This window comes from Neoarius graeffei, chromosome 18 (assembly GCF_027579695.1).
Source record: "Neoarius graeffei isolate fNeoGra1 chromosome 18, fNeoGra1.pri, whole genome shotgun sequence".
Lineage (NCBI taxonomy): Eukaryota > Metazoa > Chordata > Actinopteri > Siluriformes > Ariidae > Neoarius > Neoarius graeffei.
The window spans coordinates 46,193,529-46,206,587 of NC_083586.1; the positions used below are offsets into that span (position 1 = coordinate 46,193,529).

The following is a 13,059-nucleotide window of genomic DNA, read 5'->3' on the forward strand; positions in this document are numbered from 1 at the left end:
GTGGTAAACATGCCCGTCCCAACTTTTTTTTAAATGTGTTGCTGACATCAAATTCCAAATGAGCATATATTTTTCAAAAACAATAAAATCTCTCAGTTTCAACATTTGATATGTTGTCTTTGTAGTATTTTCAATGAAATATATGGTTTCCATGATTTGCAAATTATCGCATTGTGTTTTTATTTACAGTTTACACAGCGTCCCAACTTTTTTGGAATTGGAGTTGGATACTAACTTGATTTTCAGAACAGCTCAGATTCTTCAAGTGATCTGTGCAAGACAGATTCTTTGGAAGTCAAAGACATAGAACATGGAATTTTTAAATTCCATGAATTTCAAAACTTTTGAAGGTTTTGTGTGATTTACAGTATTACCATGCTGGGGATTCAACTAGTTTTGCCCAATTCAGGTTTCCATTTACATGTTTGTATAAATGTAAGACTCGTTCAAAAATTACAACTGCTCTTTTCAATTTAACAGGCACAAACAATGATGTGACACAATAATACTGCACAAAAACAATTTGGATAAATCTTTCATTTAGACATTTCATTACAACATCAAACTATACAGACATAACAGAGGACATCTTGCTTTATAGTGAAAAACTGATAGAAAGTGAAAATATAATATTTTTTATTATGATATTATTGTGTTTTTTGTTCTATTGTCAGAAATTTTTACACATTTCAGTTAAAACAGATGTCATGTAGCCAATAAAACAAGACAATTTCAAATTTTAGATGAGGAAAAAAGTTATTTAACCACTAAAAGTATTCAATGAACATATGTGTCATGACAAGTGGTACACAGTATTTTGTTTTTATGACCAAGTAAACAGGAAGAAAATATTCAAATCTTGACTAATCTGGAATCTCATTATCTCATCTAACATGAATCTTACAAACTTACAAATAAATAAAAGCTAATAGGCACCAATAGACATCAAATAAAAAAAAGTTCATATTAACTGTTTCTCACTAGAGCTTATTCATCCTTCGTCTTATTAGCAAGCATGGGTGGAGTTAGCCAACGTGATTAGATCTCTTGCATTATTCACAGGAATTATAATAAATTAAATGTACCCCTCCAACCTCTCATGCCGTTGGTTACCCAGTGGTAACTTTTCATAAGGGACGACTCATGAGAATTTGTATCAATAAGCAGCTGAAAGACCGCAATCAGCCTGCAGTGAAGTTAGTAGGACTGTACTCAGAAGAAGTGCATACATCAGTGCTTCCAGCAACATTAGCCTTCGTAATTATTTCCCTATCTTATTGTAAAGGACCATGGACACGACCATTGCAGCAATCTGGAGAAAAAAAAAACAAAGACAAAAACGTGAGAATGAAAGTAGATTTTATACAAAGATAAAATGTGATACTTTTTATGTATATGGGTCATTCTAGAATACGGGGTATATTTCACATTTCTGAGATAAACCTTTTGTTATTTTCCACAAAAGAAATCTTTATTGAATCAGTTTTGAACAATAATGCAAATTATGACAAACTTTCACCAATAGTAATGCTTGATGTACATTTTAGACCCAATTTATCCATAAAACATTAACTAAATGACTCCCACCCCTCCCCCAACATTATTGGCCATCTTCGACTCCTGATTCATACATTCAACTCAAATAAACATGAAGTGATTCAGTCTAACAATCTGTTTTTGGGGGGCTTATTCTATTAACTGTTATAAAATCGATTGCATAGAAACTCTATTTTCTGTATTATGTGAAATTTCAGTAATAACAAATATATATTTTTTGTCCGTCCCAATGTTCTTGTCAACTCTGTTACCACTGTTATAAACCCGCATAAAACCCACAAAGACTTAATAATACACACGACACCTGCACCGAGAGATGTCACTTCCTCTGGCAGGAAACTTCAGAAAGGCAGTGAGAGGTATTTCATGTTTCTTCTCTCATTAATTTGAACAAAATTTTGAGGATACACCAGCAGTAGATTAATTATTAATCAAATATGTTATTGAGATATTGGAGTGAATCAATCACTCATTTAAAAAACAACAACAACAACAATATGATTAAAATCCCTCTAATTCTGTTTTTATACATGCCATGTGGTAGCTAGTTTGAGGTTAGCGTGTGGAGTTAAGACACAAAACGGTGGAAAATGTCAACTCTGTTATCATCAATTCTGTTAATGGATTGCCTCGTTTAACGATAACAGAGTTGATGACAAATTTTTTTTGTTGTTGTTGTTTTCTGTTCAACACTTGAAATGTACCTGCAATTATAGAATAGGCCATTCATCCCACATTCTTGGCCTCAGTTATCCCACTCATGGGACACATGGCAGCATCTGTTACGTTTTCTGGCTACAAGCTTCAGAAGGTTTAAGGTTGCAATCTTACTGGCTCTCCACACTTCTGTTGTCCCCCCCCCAAAAAAAAAAAACGCTCTATATTATTCATTAGTCTTGCCAAAATTCAATATTTAATATTTGTTGATTTGAATTTAAATATTTCAAGTAAAAATGTTCAGTATCTCATTGCAAAATTGCACAACAGTTTTACACAACTAGTATAGCTTGTTATTTTTCATTATAATTGGTAAATAATGTAAAAAGATTACAAGTATAAAGTTATGCTTGATTATTTGCATTTGTTTTTTTTATTTATAGGTGTAGCTTGTAAGCTGTCACTACACTGTTAGAAATAGTGTACAGTACGAGTCTATTTCTGTCCCCCAAAGTACAATCTACACAAATGTACCCCTAGGGCTCATTATTTGACCTCAAGGTAACTATGTGTACCATTTTAGGGTCAAAAAGGTACATATATGGTCCCAAGCAGTATATAAAGAGTACAAATAAGTACCTTATAGGGTACTGATCCAGTGACAAGCCATTGTACCCCTAATAATGTACTTTATTTTCTGAGAGTGTACATTCTTCAGTGAAACTGAACTAGCTATTTAGCAGCTTCAATTACCGACATGGCTAATTTTGTTGACCTGATTTTGGAAAATTGTTTCAATGCCCTTACTTATGAGAATTAAACAGGAGGCGAGCCCAACCCATGAAACATAAAATAGAACACACAGAGATATGAACTTCAATAACATAAAGCTGTGCTTCCCCCATTTTAGCAATTGCTAGCCTCCGCTGATGCGCTTCTATGTGCAAAAGGAAAACAAGTGGAACTTGTGCAACGTGTTTTAAACCTTATTAAGAGGTTTTGTTTGTTTGTTTGTTTGTTTGTTTGTTTGTTTGTTTGTTTGTTTGTTTGTTTGTTTGTTTTTTGTGTGTGTGCGTGTGAAGCAGTTAGTGATTAATAAATGAAGTATGATTTTAGAGATTAACTTTTAGGGAGGCTGAGCTCCCAATAAGAATGCATCATGATATAACTTCTCTGTAACGGGTAATCTGAGGTTAAAGGTTGGAAGTTGTGTGCATTTGTTTTTGGCTACTGGAGCTTCGGATAACTTCTAGGCTAAGTTTTCTGTGTTTTGGCAGTTGTTTTTGTGATTGTCATACTGTGTGGTTGGTTTTTTTTTCTGCTGCTTGTACCTGTTGAATACTCTTAATAATAACAATAACAATAATAATAATAATAATAATAATAATAATAATAATAATGAGTTCAATTTATATAGCACCTTTCTCAAAACCCAAGGTCGCTTTACAATTGGGGGTGGGGGAGTCCACCAAATCGAGGTCAGGATGTCATTCCAATGGTGTAGCAGTCACAGTCCCACCAAAAGGCGCATGAAAACAAGTCCCACAAAGTACACTCTTAGTTGTACTTTATATGGTTGGTTTGTTTCCTTGGCTGTTTGAGTATTGGTACTTCAACAGAATATTACACTAAGTATTATTGTCACTTGTTCAGATGGCACTAGAACTTTCTTGTCTAGAAGTTCAGCACTTCGTGTACCTGACTTTTGCACTCGTTGTACATTGCTCTGGATAAGAGCGTCTGCTAAATACCATGTAATATAATGTAATGTCATGGATACCTCTAGAGCTGCGATGCCAAGAGCCACGCCTCCTATCACACCAGCGTTATCTTCTATCAGTTTGAGCAGTGCATTGAAACATCCAGTCACTTCCTATAAAAAAGAAAGATAGTGGATGAGCTTGGTATGTCAACCATTAGAACTCAGAAAAACAAGCCTCCTGTGGCCAGGTAAATCTCAGAGTTAGACAAATATTGCATTGCTTTTTTTTTCAATGAAGAGACTATTAAAGGTCAATGTAAGTCTATTAATTTATAGAAATCAATATTGGAGTATATAGTAAATGATATATAAGGTATACAAACCATATTTTGCCACACACCATAGATCGTGGTTTATTCTATCCACATTCACTGGATATGAGCAATTGTGCACTCTACTCAGAGGCTATCAGCTCATATACCGTGAGTAGAGAAAAACAAAATGGCGGAGCGCGTTGCAGAACCACCCGAGGATGAAATAAAGACTTTACTCGAAAACAAAACCCCAAAAAATAAAAAAATAAAAGCAACAAAATATGGAATGAAATTATTTGATGGTAAGAATGTATCTTTTTTGTTATTTTTCAAGAATTATTATTATTATTATTATTATTATTATTATTATTATAGCATTTTTCACAAATTGCTACTGTCATTTTGTCGGTTTGTTTACATTCTAAGTGGAAATGATTTTGTCGGACATTTTGTATGAAGTTTTTATTTATCGAATTTGCAAAAAATAAAAATGCTCTGTTTCTCAAAATCCACTGAATGTGGATAGAATAAAACAGTTATTCCACTCAGTCTCGTCATACATGGCTTATAGCTGACTCAGCGCTGCACGCCTTGTTGGCTATCAGCTCATATACGACTCGATTTCATGGAATAACTGTTAATTGTGTGCCAGTCTTTTATGAATATGTGGATGGATTTTTAGATGAACAGAATTATAATTTCATACCTATGTGATTACTTGTGATTAAGATCTCTGAGGTGTTTTTTTATTTCTCAGTTCTAAATCAACTGATTTGGCTCATCAACTTATTAAACCTTTGATGCGTTGAGCCGACAGAGTGCTATACCTCTTTTTCTGCGTTGCCCAAAGTACACTCTAACACTGGAATATCATCAGCACAGCAAAACACTGGGTAATATTTGGTGGGCCCTTGGAAATCAGCATTTGTGAAGTCAGTGTAGTTGTTGTATCCACAGCATTTCAGCTAAAAAGACACAACATTAACCGTTATTATCAGTTGCATACATAAACCTCAATGTTACTTGACCAAGTAGTGATCCATATGATATATACCGCTTCCATAGTGTTATTCAGGACACTTGTGAAGTCTTCGTTGATTTCATAGTTCTGCTTGATATTCTGAACAAACTCATTATTCAACTTTTCCAAAATATCCTTTGCCTGTAAGAGAGAGAGAGGGATATTAAGAATAGTTAATGTTTAAGAATTACAGCTAGCAGAGAGCATGCTCAGTTAACTGTGGAGTGAGAAAAACTAGGTTTTTCAGGAGCTATCTCAGAAAACAAAATATAAATGGTTATGGTTAAGAGGTGGATTTGGCAGTAGTATATTTTCTTTGCTTATTAAAGGAGTGTTAGGAAAGGTTTGTCAAAATTTGGTAAATTTGGGTCTCTAAAGGTTAAACAGGAGGAGATAAATAAGATTAGATTTTTTTTTTAATTACTTGAGCCTTCCCATTTTCTTGTCCATGTACACAAAGCCACAAATTTCAGTCCCAGAACCTACACTGGCTTAACTAGAGGGAGCATAGAATTAAGATTAGTAAGGACTGTCATGACTGACACCACTGTCAAGTGCACTTAGCCATTCAACTTCTTGAAAGTCAAGCTCATGCTGATTTATGAGGATGATCATGAGAGCAGTCGCCATCCTTTTCTCTTCTTAATTTAAAAAAAAAAACACATATCTACTGTATTCGTTATGGAAAGCCAGCCATTGAGAACTTCATACAGATTGTTACGGTCCTGACCAGAAGCAATGTCCTGAATTCTGCATCAAGCTTTATCCCTTTTCCCAGTAATAAATTTCTCCATTATGTAAAAGCACTGCTGATGTTTATCCTGATTTACTGTGTCTTATCATTAAGGGTTTTTTTTGAAGTACAAAGGGAATTTTATCACATAGAAGAATTATCTGGCTGTGCTGAGAGCTTGCCAAATTCAGACTGAGATGTGGGTGGAGTGAAGAGGTGTCGTAACAATTGGGGATATTAAGCTCATGCAAATGCAAACAAGCTTTCCGGACCAAGTTTTCTCACTACATAATACATTTGTGTGCAATGGCTATGGCTTAAACTTTTTTTAAATCATGTTTTACATATTTTTCCAGGTTATTTGTACAAGTAAGAAATAAAAAAAAAAAAAACAGTTATCGCACTTTTCAGTCACTGTACTTACCAAGGGCTTGAACACCAGAACAACAATGGCTCCAGCCACCTCGGCAATAAAGATGATAAGCACAATGATGAAGAACTGAAGTAACAAGAAAAATGAGCAGCATGTTTATTAGTGAAACAATGACTTTTATATTTTTGAACATTTAACATGTAACAAGAAAGAGGTTGAGAGATATTCTGAAATCTTAAAGACGCACGTCAGAGAAATATGCCATTGCTAACAACAAATAAAACCAGGCTCTCCAAGGATGCACTGTTTTCTATTTCTTTTCTCCATATTTTAATTTGATCTCAGAGCTCTGGCCCAGACGGCACACAATTTAAGATCGAATATGTTTTGAAATGTTTTGTCAGTGGCAAAATGGTATGGCATTGTGACCACAGTTGGTGGTTAGCGGAAAATTTTCTGAACATTACAGTTGTACACAATCTTAGTTCTGGGAATATTCTATCTGTTGAAATTTCTGGTGAAGAAAGACTTTGCACGGTGTTTTTAAAAATTCCTGCAACATCTCATCTCATCTCATTATCTCTAGCCGCTTTATCCTTCTACAGGGTCGCAGGTAAGCTGGAGCCTATCCCAGCTGACTACGGGCGAAAGGCGGGGTACACCCTGGACAAGTCGCCAGGTCATCACAGGGATTTCCTGCAACATGTGTATTTCTAATAACATTTTCAGAATGTTAGTTTTGTTGAACCAGGGGCATTGTGAGAGCAATGCACGAATAACATTGTGAAGCAAACCAACGTTACATTAAATGTAATCTTTCAGCAAAATTGCCAGTCCATTTACAAAAACAACACAAAAGAGCTGAAAAATACTTTAGGAATGGTATGGAGAGATATTGTTTGTGTGTTTTGTAGTGTTTGCATGGGATTATTGAAACAAATATTCAATAATTAGCAATCCCTCTTTCCCTCTCCTAATCTTTGCAATATATCTTGCAATAGAACCGCTTCTGTACATTATAGAAACACTAATTCTGATGATCTCCTGTACAACAAAATCAGCATAGCTCAATCTGGAAATGCTGAGCATAACTGCGTCCATTGTACCTCCACTGAGCATGGGGCAGAGAGAATACTGCCCCAATGGACTTCTATTAGCACTATTTGCTACCAGATTTTTATCTGGACAATATATTAATCATAAGCCCTAGGAGATGTGAAAGGATGCCCTGTTTTCTATTATTATTATTATTATGATAGTTAACAATGTATTGAAAATCCTAACCTAGCTACTTTGCCTAAAAGAAGAAAGTATGTTAATCAGCACTGGACATGTTGTGCAATGTATTATAAAAGCAGAACATTTTATGAAGTCTGATCCGATACCAATCCAGGACAATAATAATATTTATTATACATATAGGACACTTTTTCCATGGAACATAAACATGTATTCGAGTCCCTTTGAGCAGTTTTCATTCATTTGGTTCAATAGCATGCAATATTGTTAGCATATCGCTTATCCTATGTGTATTATGTCACTCTACCCAATGGAAAATGAGTGTTGAATATAGTTTATGATATTGCACGGTTGTCAAGACAACATGACATCACACATCGGCGATGTAAAACTTTCGTGTTAGCGAGCGACTGTGACAATTTGTAAATAAACAAACATGCCGCCAGGTTTGCTTTGTTAAATATGGAAGATTTTGAGAGAATTTTGAAAGAGAAAGATGCATTGAACACCCGAAAGGAGTGTGTATGTATAATAATAATAATAATAATGAATTTTTTTCATGGTATATCAGATATATTCCATTCAACTAGCATGATATTGAACTTATCTTCAACTTGTCCAATATCATGCTAACTGAATGGAATATATCTGATATACCACTCAGCACCAGCCAATATTATTTAAATATCGCATCAGTGCATCTCTGATCACATAATTTTGATGTCATTCACCTTTAAAACTTACACATTTCTGATTTCATACATTTCTGTGGTGGGTTTTTCAAATGCCTTGATAGTCTGATAGTATTTCTATAACTCTGCTCCACCATAACAATAGAAATCCTTCCTTTAACTAGCAGTAATAGCTTCAAAAATAATCAGATGTCACTCACTGTAAGAAGCATGCACTTGTTTTCAGTTATGGCTCCACAGCATCCCAGGAAGCCCATGACACCAAGTATGGACCCCACAGCGATCAGCAGGTAGCCCACGTTAGCCAGTTGAGCCAACTGGGGGGGTGCATCTTTAATATAAGATAATACACCAAGCATGGAGCTGCTGTCTACTGTCACCCAGATCCCCACTCCCAGGATTGCAGCACCTGCCAACTGGGGATGTAAAGAGAAAAGAAATGTATAAGCATAATGAGACACTCCATTATCTTTACATCCTTTTTAATACATTTACTGAATGTACCAGGAAACATTGAGACAACAAGGTAAACAAGATAGCAAAATTGAAACACCTGATTTCACTGTATGAATCACCAAGGTGGCTCATGGTCCTTACAATGGTTAAATATTAAACTGTAAAAGTAGATAATGTAGTATGGAACCACAAGGTCAGTTTTCCTCTTTAATGCTGTTTTGTTGTCTGACTCTCTAACACGGAAAATACACCGACACTAAGTGAAACACTCTGTACCATTCCACAAATATAAAGTGACTCATGGTGCTTGATCTGTGTGCTTTTTTTCATCACGGATATAAGCTCAGTTTCTCATGATACAGTATTTCTTTCATTAGTTTAAAAAAAGGAACTTATCTCACATCAGGAACAAGTCCTAAAAAACTGACCCTTTGGGCCTATCAAGGGACATATTACAACCCCGATTCCAAAAAAGTTGGGACAAAGTACAAATTGTAAATAAAAACGGAATGCAATGATGTGGAAGTTTCAAAATTCCATATTTTATTCAGAATAGAACATAGATGACATATCAAATGTTTAAACTGAGAAAATATATCATGTAAAGAGAAAAATTAGGTGATTTTAAATTTCATGACAACACATCTCAAAAAAGTTGGGACAAGGCCATGTTTACCACTGTGAGACATCCCCTTTTCTCTTTACAACAGTCTGTAAACGTCTGGGGACTGAGGAGACAAGTTGCTCAAGTTTAGGGATAGGAATGTTAACCCATTCTTGTCTAATGTAGGATTCTAGTTGCTCAACTGTCTTAGGTCTTTTTTGTCGTATCTTCCGTTTTATGATGCGCCAAATGTTTTCTATGGGTGAAAGATCTGGACTGCAGGCTGTCCAGTTCAGTACCCGGACCCTTCTTCTACGCAGCCATGATGCTGTAATTGATGCAGTATGTGGTTTGGCATTGTCATGTTGGAAAATGCAAGGTCTTCCCTGAAAGAGACGTCGTCTGGATGGGAGCATATGTTGCTCTAGAACCTGGATATACCTTTCAGCATTGATGGTGTCTTTCCAGATGTGTAAGCTGCCCATGCCACACGCACTAATGCAACCCCATACCATCAGAGATGCAGGCTTCTGAACTGAGCACTGATAACAACTTGGGTCGTCCTTCTCCTCTTTAGTCCGAATGACACGGCGTCCCTGATTTCCATAAAGAACTTCAAATTTTGATTCGTCTGACCACAGAACAGTTTTCCACTTTGCCACAGTCCATTTTAAATGAGCCTTGGCCCAGAGAAGACGTCTGCGCTTCTGGATCGTGTTTAGATATGGCTTCTTCTTTGAACTATAGAGTTTTAGCTGGCAACGGCGGCTGGCACGGTGAATTGTGTTCACAGATAATGTTCTCTGGAAATATTCCTGAGCCCATTTTGTGATTTCCAATACAGAAGCATGCCTGTATGTGATGCAGTGCCGTCTAAGGGGCCGAAGATCACGGACACCCAGTATGGTTTTCCGGCCTTGACCCTTACGCACAGAGATTCTTCCAGATTCTCTGAATCTTTTGATGATATTATGCACTGTAGATGATGATATGTTCAAACTCTTTGCAATTTTACACTGTCGAACTCCTTTCTGATATTGCTCCACTATTTGTCAGTGCAGAATTAGGGGGATTGGTGATCCTCTTCCCATCTTTACTTCTGAGAGCCGCTGCCACTCCAAGATGCTCTTTTTATACCCAGTCATGTTAATGACCTATTGCCAATTGACCTAATGAGTTGCAGTTTGGTCCTCCAGCTGTTCCTTTTTTGTACCTTTAACTTTTCCAGCCTCTTATTGCCCATGTCCCAATTTTTTTGAGATATGTTGCTGTCATGAAATTTCAAATGAGCCAATATTTGGCATGAAATTTCAAAATGTCTGACTTTCGACATTTGATATGTTGTCTATGTTCTATTCTGAATACAATATCAGTTTTTGAGATTTGTAAATTATTGCATTCTGTTTTATTTACAATTTGTACTTTTTCCCAACTTTTTTGGAATCGGGGTTGTATTTTTAATTGCTGATTGCTATTTCAAATCTGCTATGAGGCATCATTAACCACAGCTGAGATAAGAGACGTTGAGAAATATTCACGCACAGCCTTGTGCTTTTAATTCACAGTCAATGAGCCAAGACTAAGGACTGGCAATGATTCAAAGTCAGTTATTGCTGCTATTTTCCAATCACTATCCGCACTCTACAGCCTTTTTCCATTCTTCCATTACGATGTGTCATTAGGACGAAGGTAAGGTGTATATAATATAAGAAGATAATATCAATCTTTATTAATATACAGTAGCAGAGTTCAGTTCAGTTCAAGATCTGAAAGTGCTTTACATACACATTAAATTGACATGCATGTTAAAGAACCAAGGTAATCAATGAATTACACATCTATAAGAATGACGACGAATCATAAAAAGTTTACTTAATAAAATCAGCTCCAAAACTAAGCAGTTAAACAAGCATTTTTTAAATTGGGATTTGAAAACAGTGTTGAGGGATGATGTAAGAAACATTGCATGAGTTGCCAGGGATCCTCAGGATTAATATTTTACCAGTGACAGGTGAGCAAAGTGATACCGTTTCACAAGATCAACAAGCTAAACCATTCAGTGCTTGAAATGTCGTGAGTATAAGACTAGGATAATGTGCTTGGATAATTTATTTTTCTATTAAGGATGCATACTTTAAATACTTCATTCTAAAATATTTAAATCTTCCTCAAAGAGCTAGGCAAATGAAACCATTCTGAGAAATGAAAAAGAATTAAAAACATCTGACTTACGAAGATGACACCATTGAAGATGAACATCATTGTTTTCAGGAGCCCCGAGCAGCACATCTTGAAGTTTTTTCTGTTTGCCCTAAAAAATACAATCAACTCTTTTACAAATGGACAATGTGAAGTACACACACACACACACACTGAGTATCTATAATTAAGTCACGTTTGTTGTTTTATACTTTCTGGTAAAACACACTAGTACATTCAGACCAGTAACGTTAAAATTCACTCTGAGACTTCAACTTTATTCTGACACTTTGACACACTGCCAAAGACACCCCACCAACACTCATGCTACAGTTCTCAAAGAAACAGAATGACTTCCGGTTGTTTTGACACTCTCATGCTCCACTTCTTTCAGACTTTTCCTTTGTTAACACTATACAAAGTGGTGTGAAGTACAGAGTGAGGTTTTCTTCACTCAGCTACAAATGAACGCACAGAAAAGGGTAAAAGGTCTGTGAAAAACTGAACCTTAAACCATTTTGTTTCTGTATCTACTTCCTGTTCAATCTTTTTGAACACAAGTTCTATAAGAGTTTAGCCATAATTGGCAAGGATTCAAATACCTTCAGTTTTTTCATTATCCACTCTTAGATTGTAATTCGACTTTCACGAGTGCTTTATTAAAGATGAGCGTAGTTGTTTGGTGAAGCATCCACCCATCCATTATCTCTTGCCGCTTTATCCTGTTCTACAGGGTCGCAGGCAAGCTGGAGCCTATCCCAGCTGACTACGGGTGAAAGGCGGGGTACACCCTGGACAAGTCGCCAGGTCATCGCAGGGCTGACACATAGACACAGACAACCATTCACACTCACATTCACACCTACGGTCAATTTAGAGTCACCAGTTAACCTAACCTGCATGTCTTTGGACTGTGGGGGAAACCGGAGCACCCGGAGGAAACCCACGCGGACACAGGGAGAACATGTAAACTCTGCACATAAAGACCCTCATCGGCTGCTAGGCTCGAACCCAGAACCTTCTTGCTGTGAGGCAACAACGCGAACCACTACACCACTGTGCCATCCCACTCGTGGTGTACATATACACAGTACCAGTCAAAAGTTTGGAAACACCTTCAAATGCGATGTTTTTTTTTTTTTTCCTACATTGTAAATTAATACTGAAGTCATCCAGACTATGCAGCAACACGTAAGGAATCAAATATGTTTTAGAATTTAGATTCTTCAAAGTAGGCACCTTTTGCTTTGATTACAGCTTTGCACACTCTTGACATTCTCTCAATCAGCTTCATGAGGTAATCACTCGAAATGGTTTTCCAACAGTCTTGAAGGAGTTCCCAGAGGTGCTGAGCACTCGTTGGTTGCTTTGCCTTCACTCTGCGGTCCAACTCATCCCAAACTTTTGCGGACTGACTGACCTTCATTTCTTAAAGTAATGATGGACTGTTGTTTTTCTTTACTTAGTTGAGTAGTTCTTGGCATAATATGGATTAGAACAGTACTCAAATAG

At 36.4% G+C, this 13,059-nt stretch overlaps 1 protein-coding gene across 1 annotated transcript; it reads right to left on the minus strand.

The window, feature by feature from the left end:
• Nucleotides 1-799: 799 nt before the first annotated feature.
• On the minus strand, nucleotides 800-11,827 carry tspan34a (tetraspanin 34a). Its single transcript, XM_060899533.1, has 7 exons — nucleotides 11,581-11,827; nucleotides 8,489-8,704; nucleotides 6,409-6,483; nucleotides 5,285-5,392; nucleotides 5,058-5,195; nucleotides 3,995-4,087; nucleotides 800-1,312 (listed from the first exon to the last, which is right to left on the minus strand). The coding sequence occupies exons 1-7, from the start codon at nucleotides 11,635-11,637 to the stop codon at nucleotides 1,262-1,264; spliced, it is 738 nt and encodes a 245-aa protein (XP_060755516.1). The 5' UTR covers nucleotides 11,638-11,827; the 3' UTR covers nucleotides 800-1,261.
• Between the last annotated feature and the right edge of the window lie 1,232 nt (nucleotides 11,828-13,059).

Excerpts from the sequence above, each read along its gene's own strand:
- tspan34a (XM_060899533.1), bottom strand. The coding sequence starts at position 11,637 with ATGTGCTGCTCGGGGCTCCTGAAAACAATGATGTTCATCTTCAATGGT. Across the intron at positions 5,393-6,408 it reads TTCTGGTGTTCAAGCCCTTG|GCAAAGGATATTTTGGAAAA; the intron begins GTAAGTACAGTG and ends TCTCTCTTACAG. Across the intron at positions 4,088-5,057 it reads TGGGCAACGCAGAAAAAGAG|GAAGTGACTGGATGTTTCAA; the intron begins GTATAGCACTCT and ends TCTTTTTTATAG.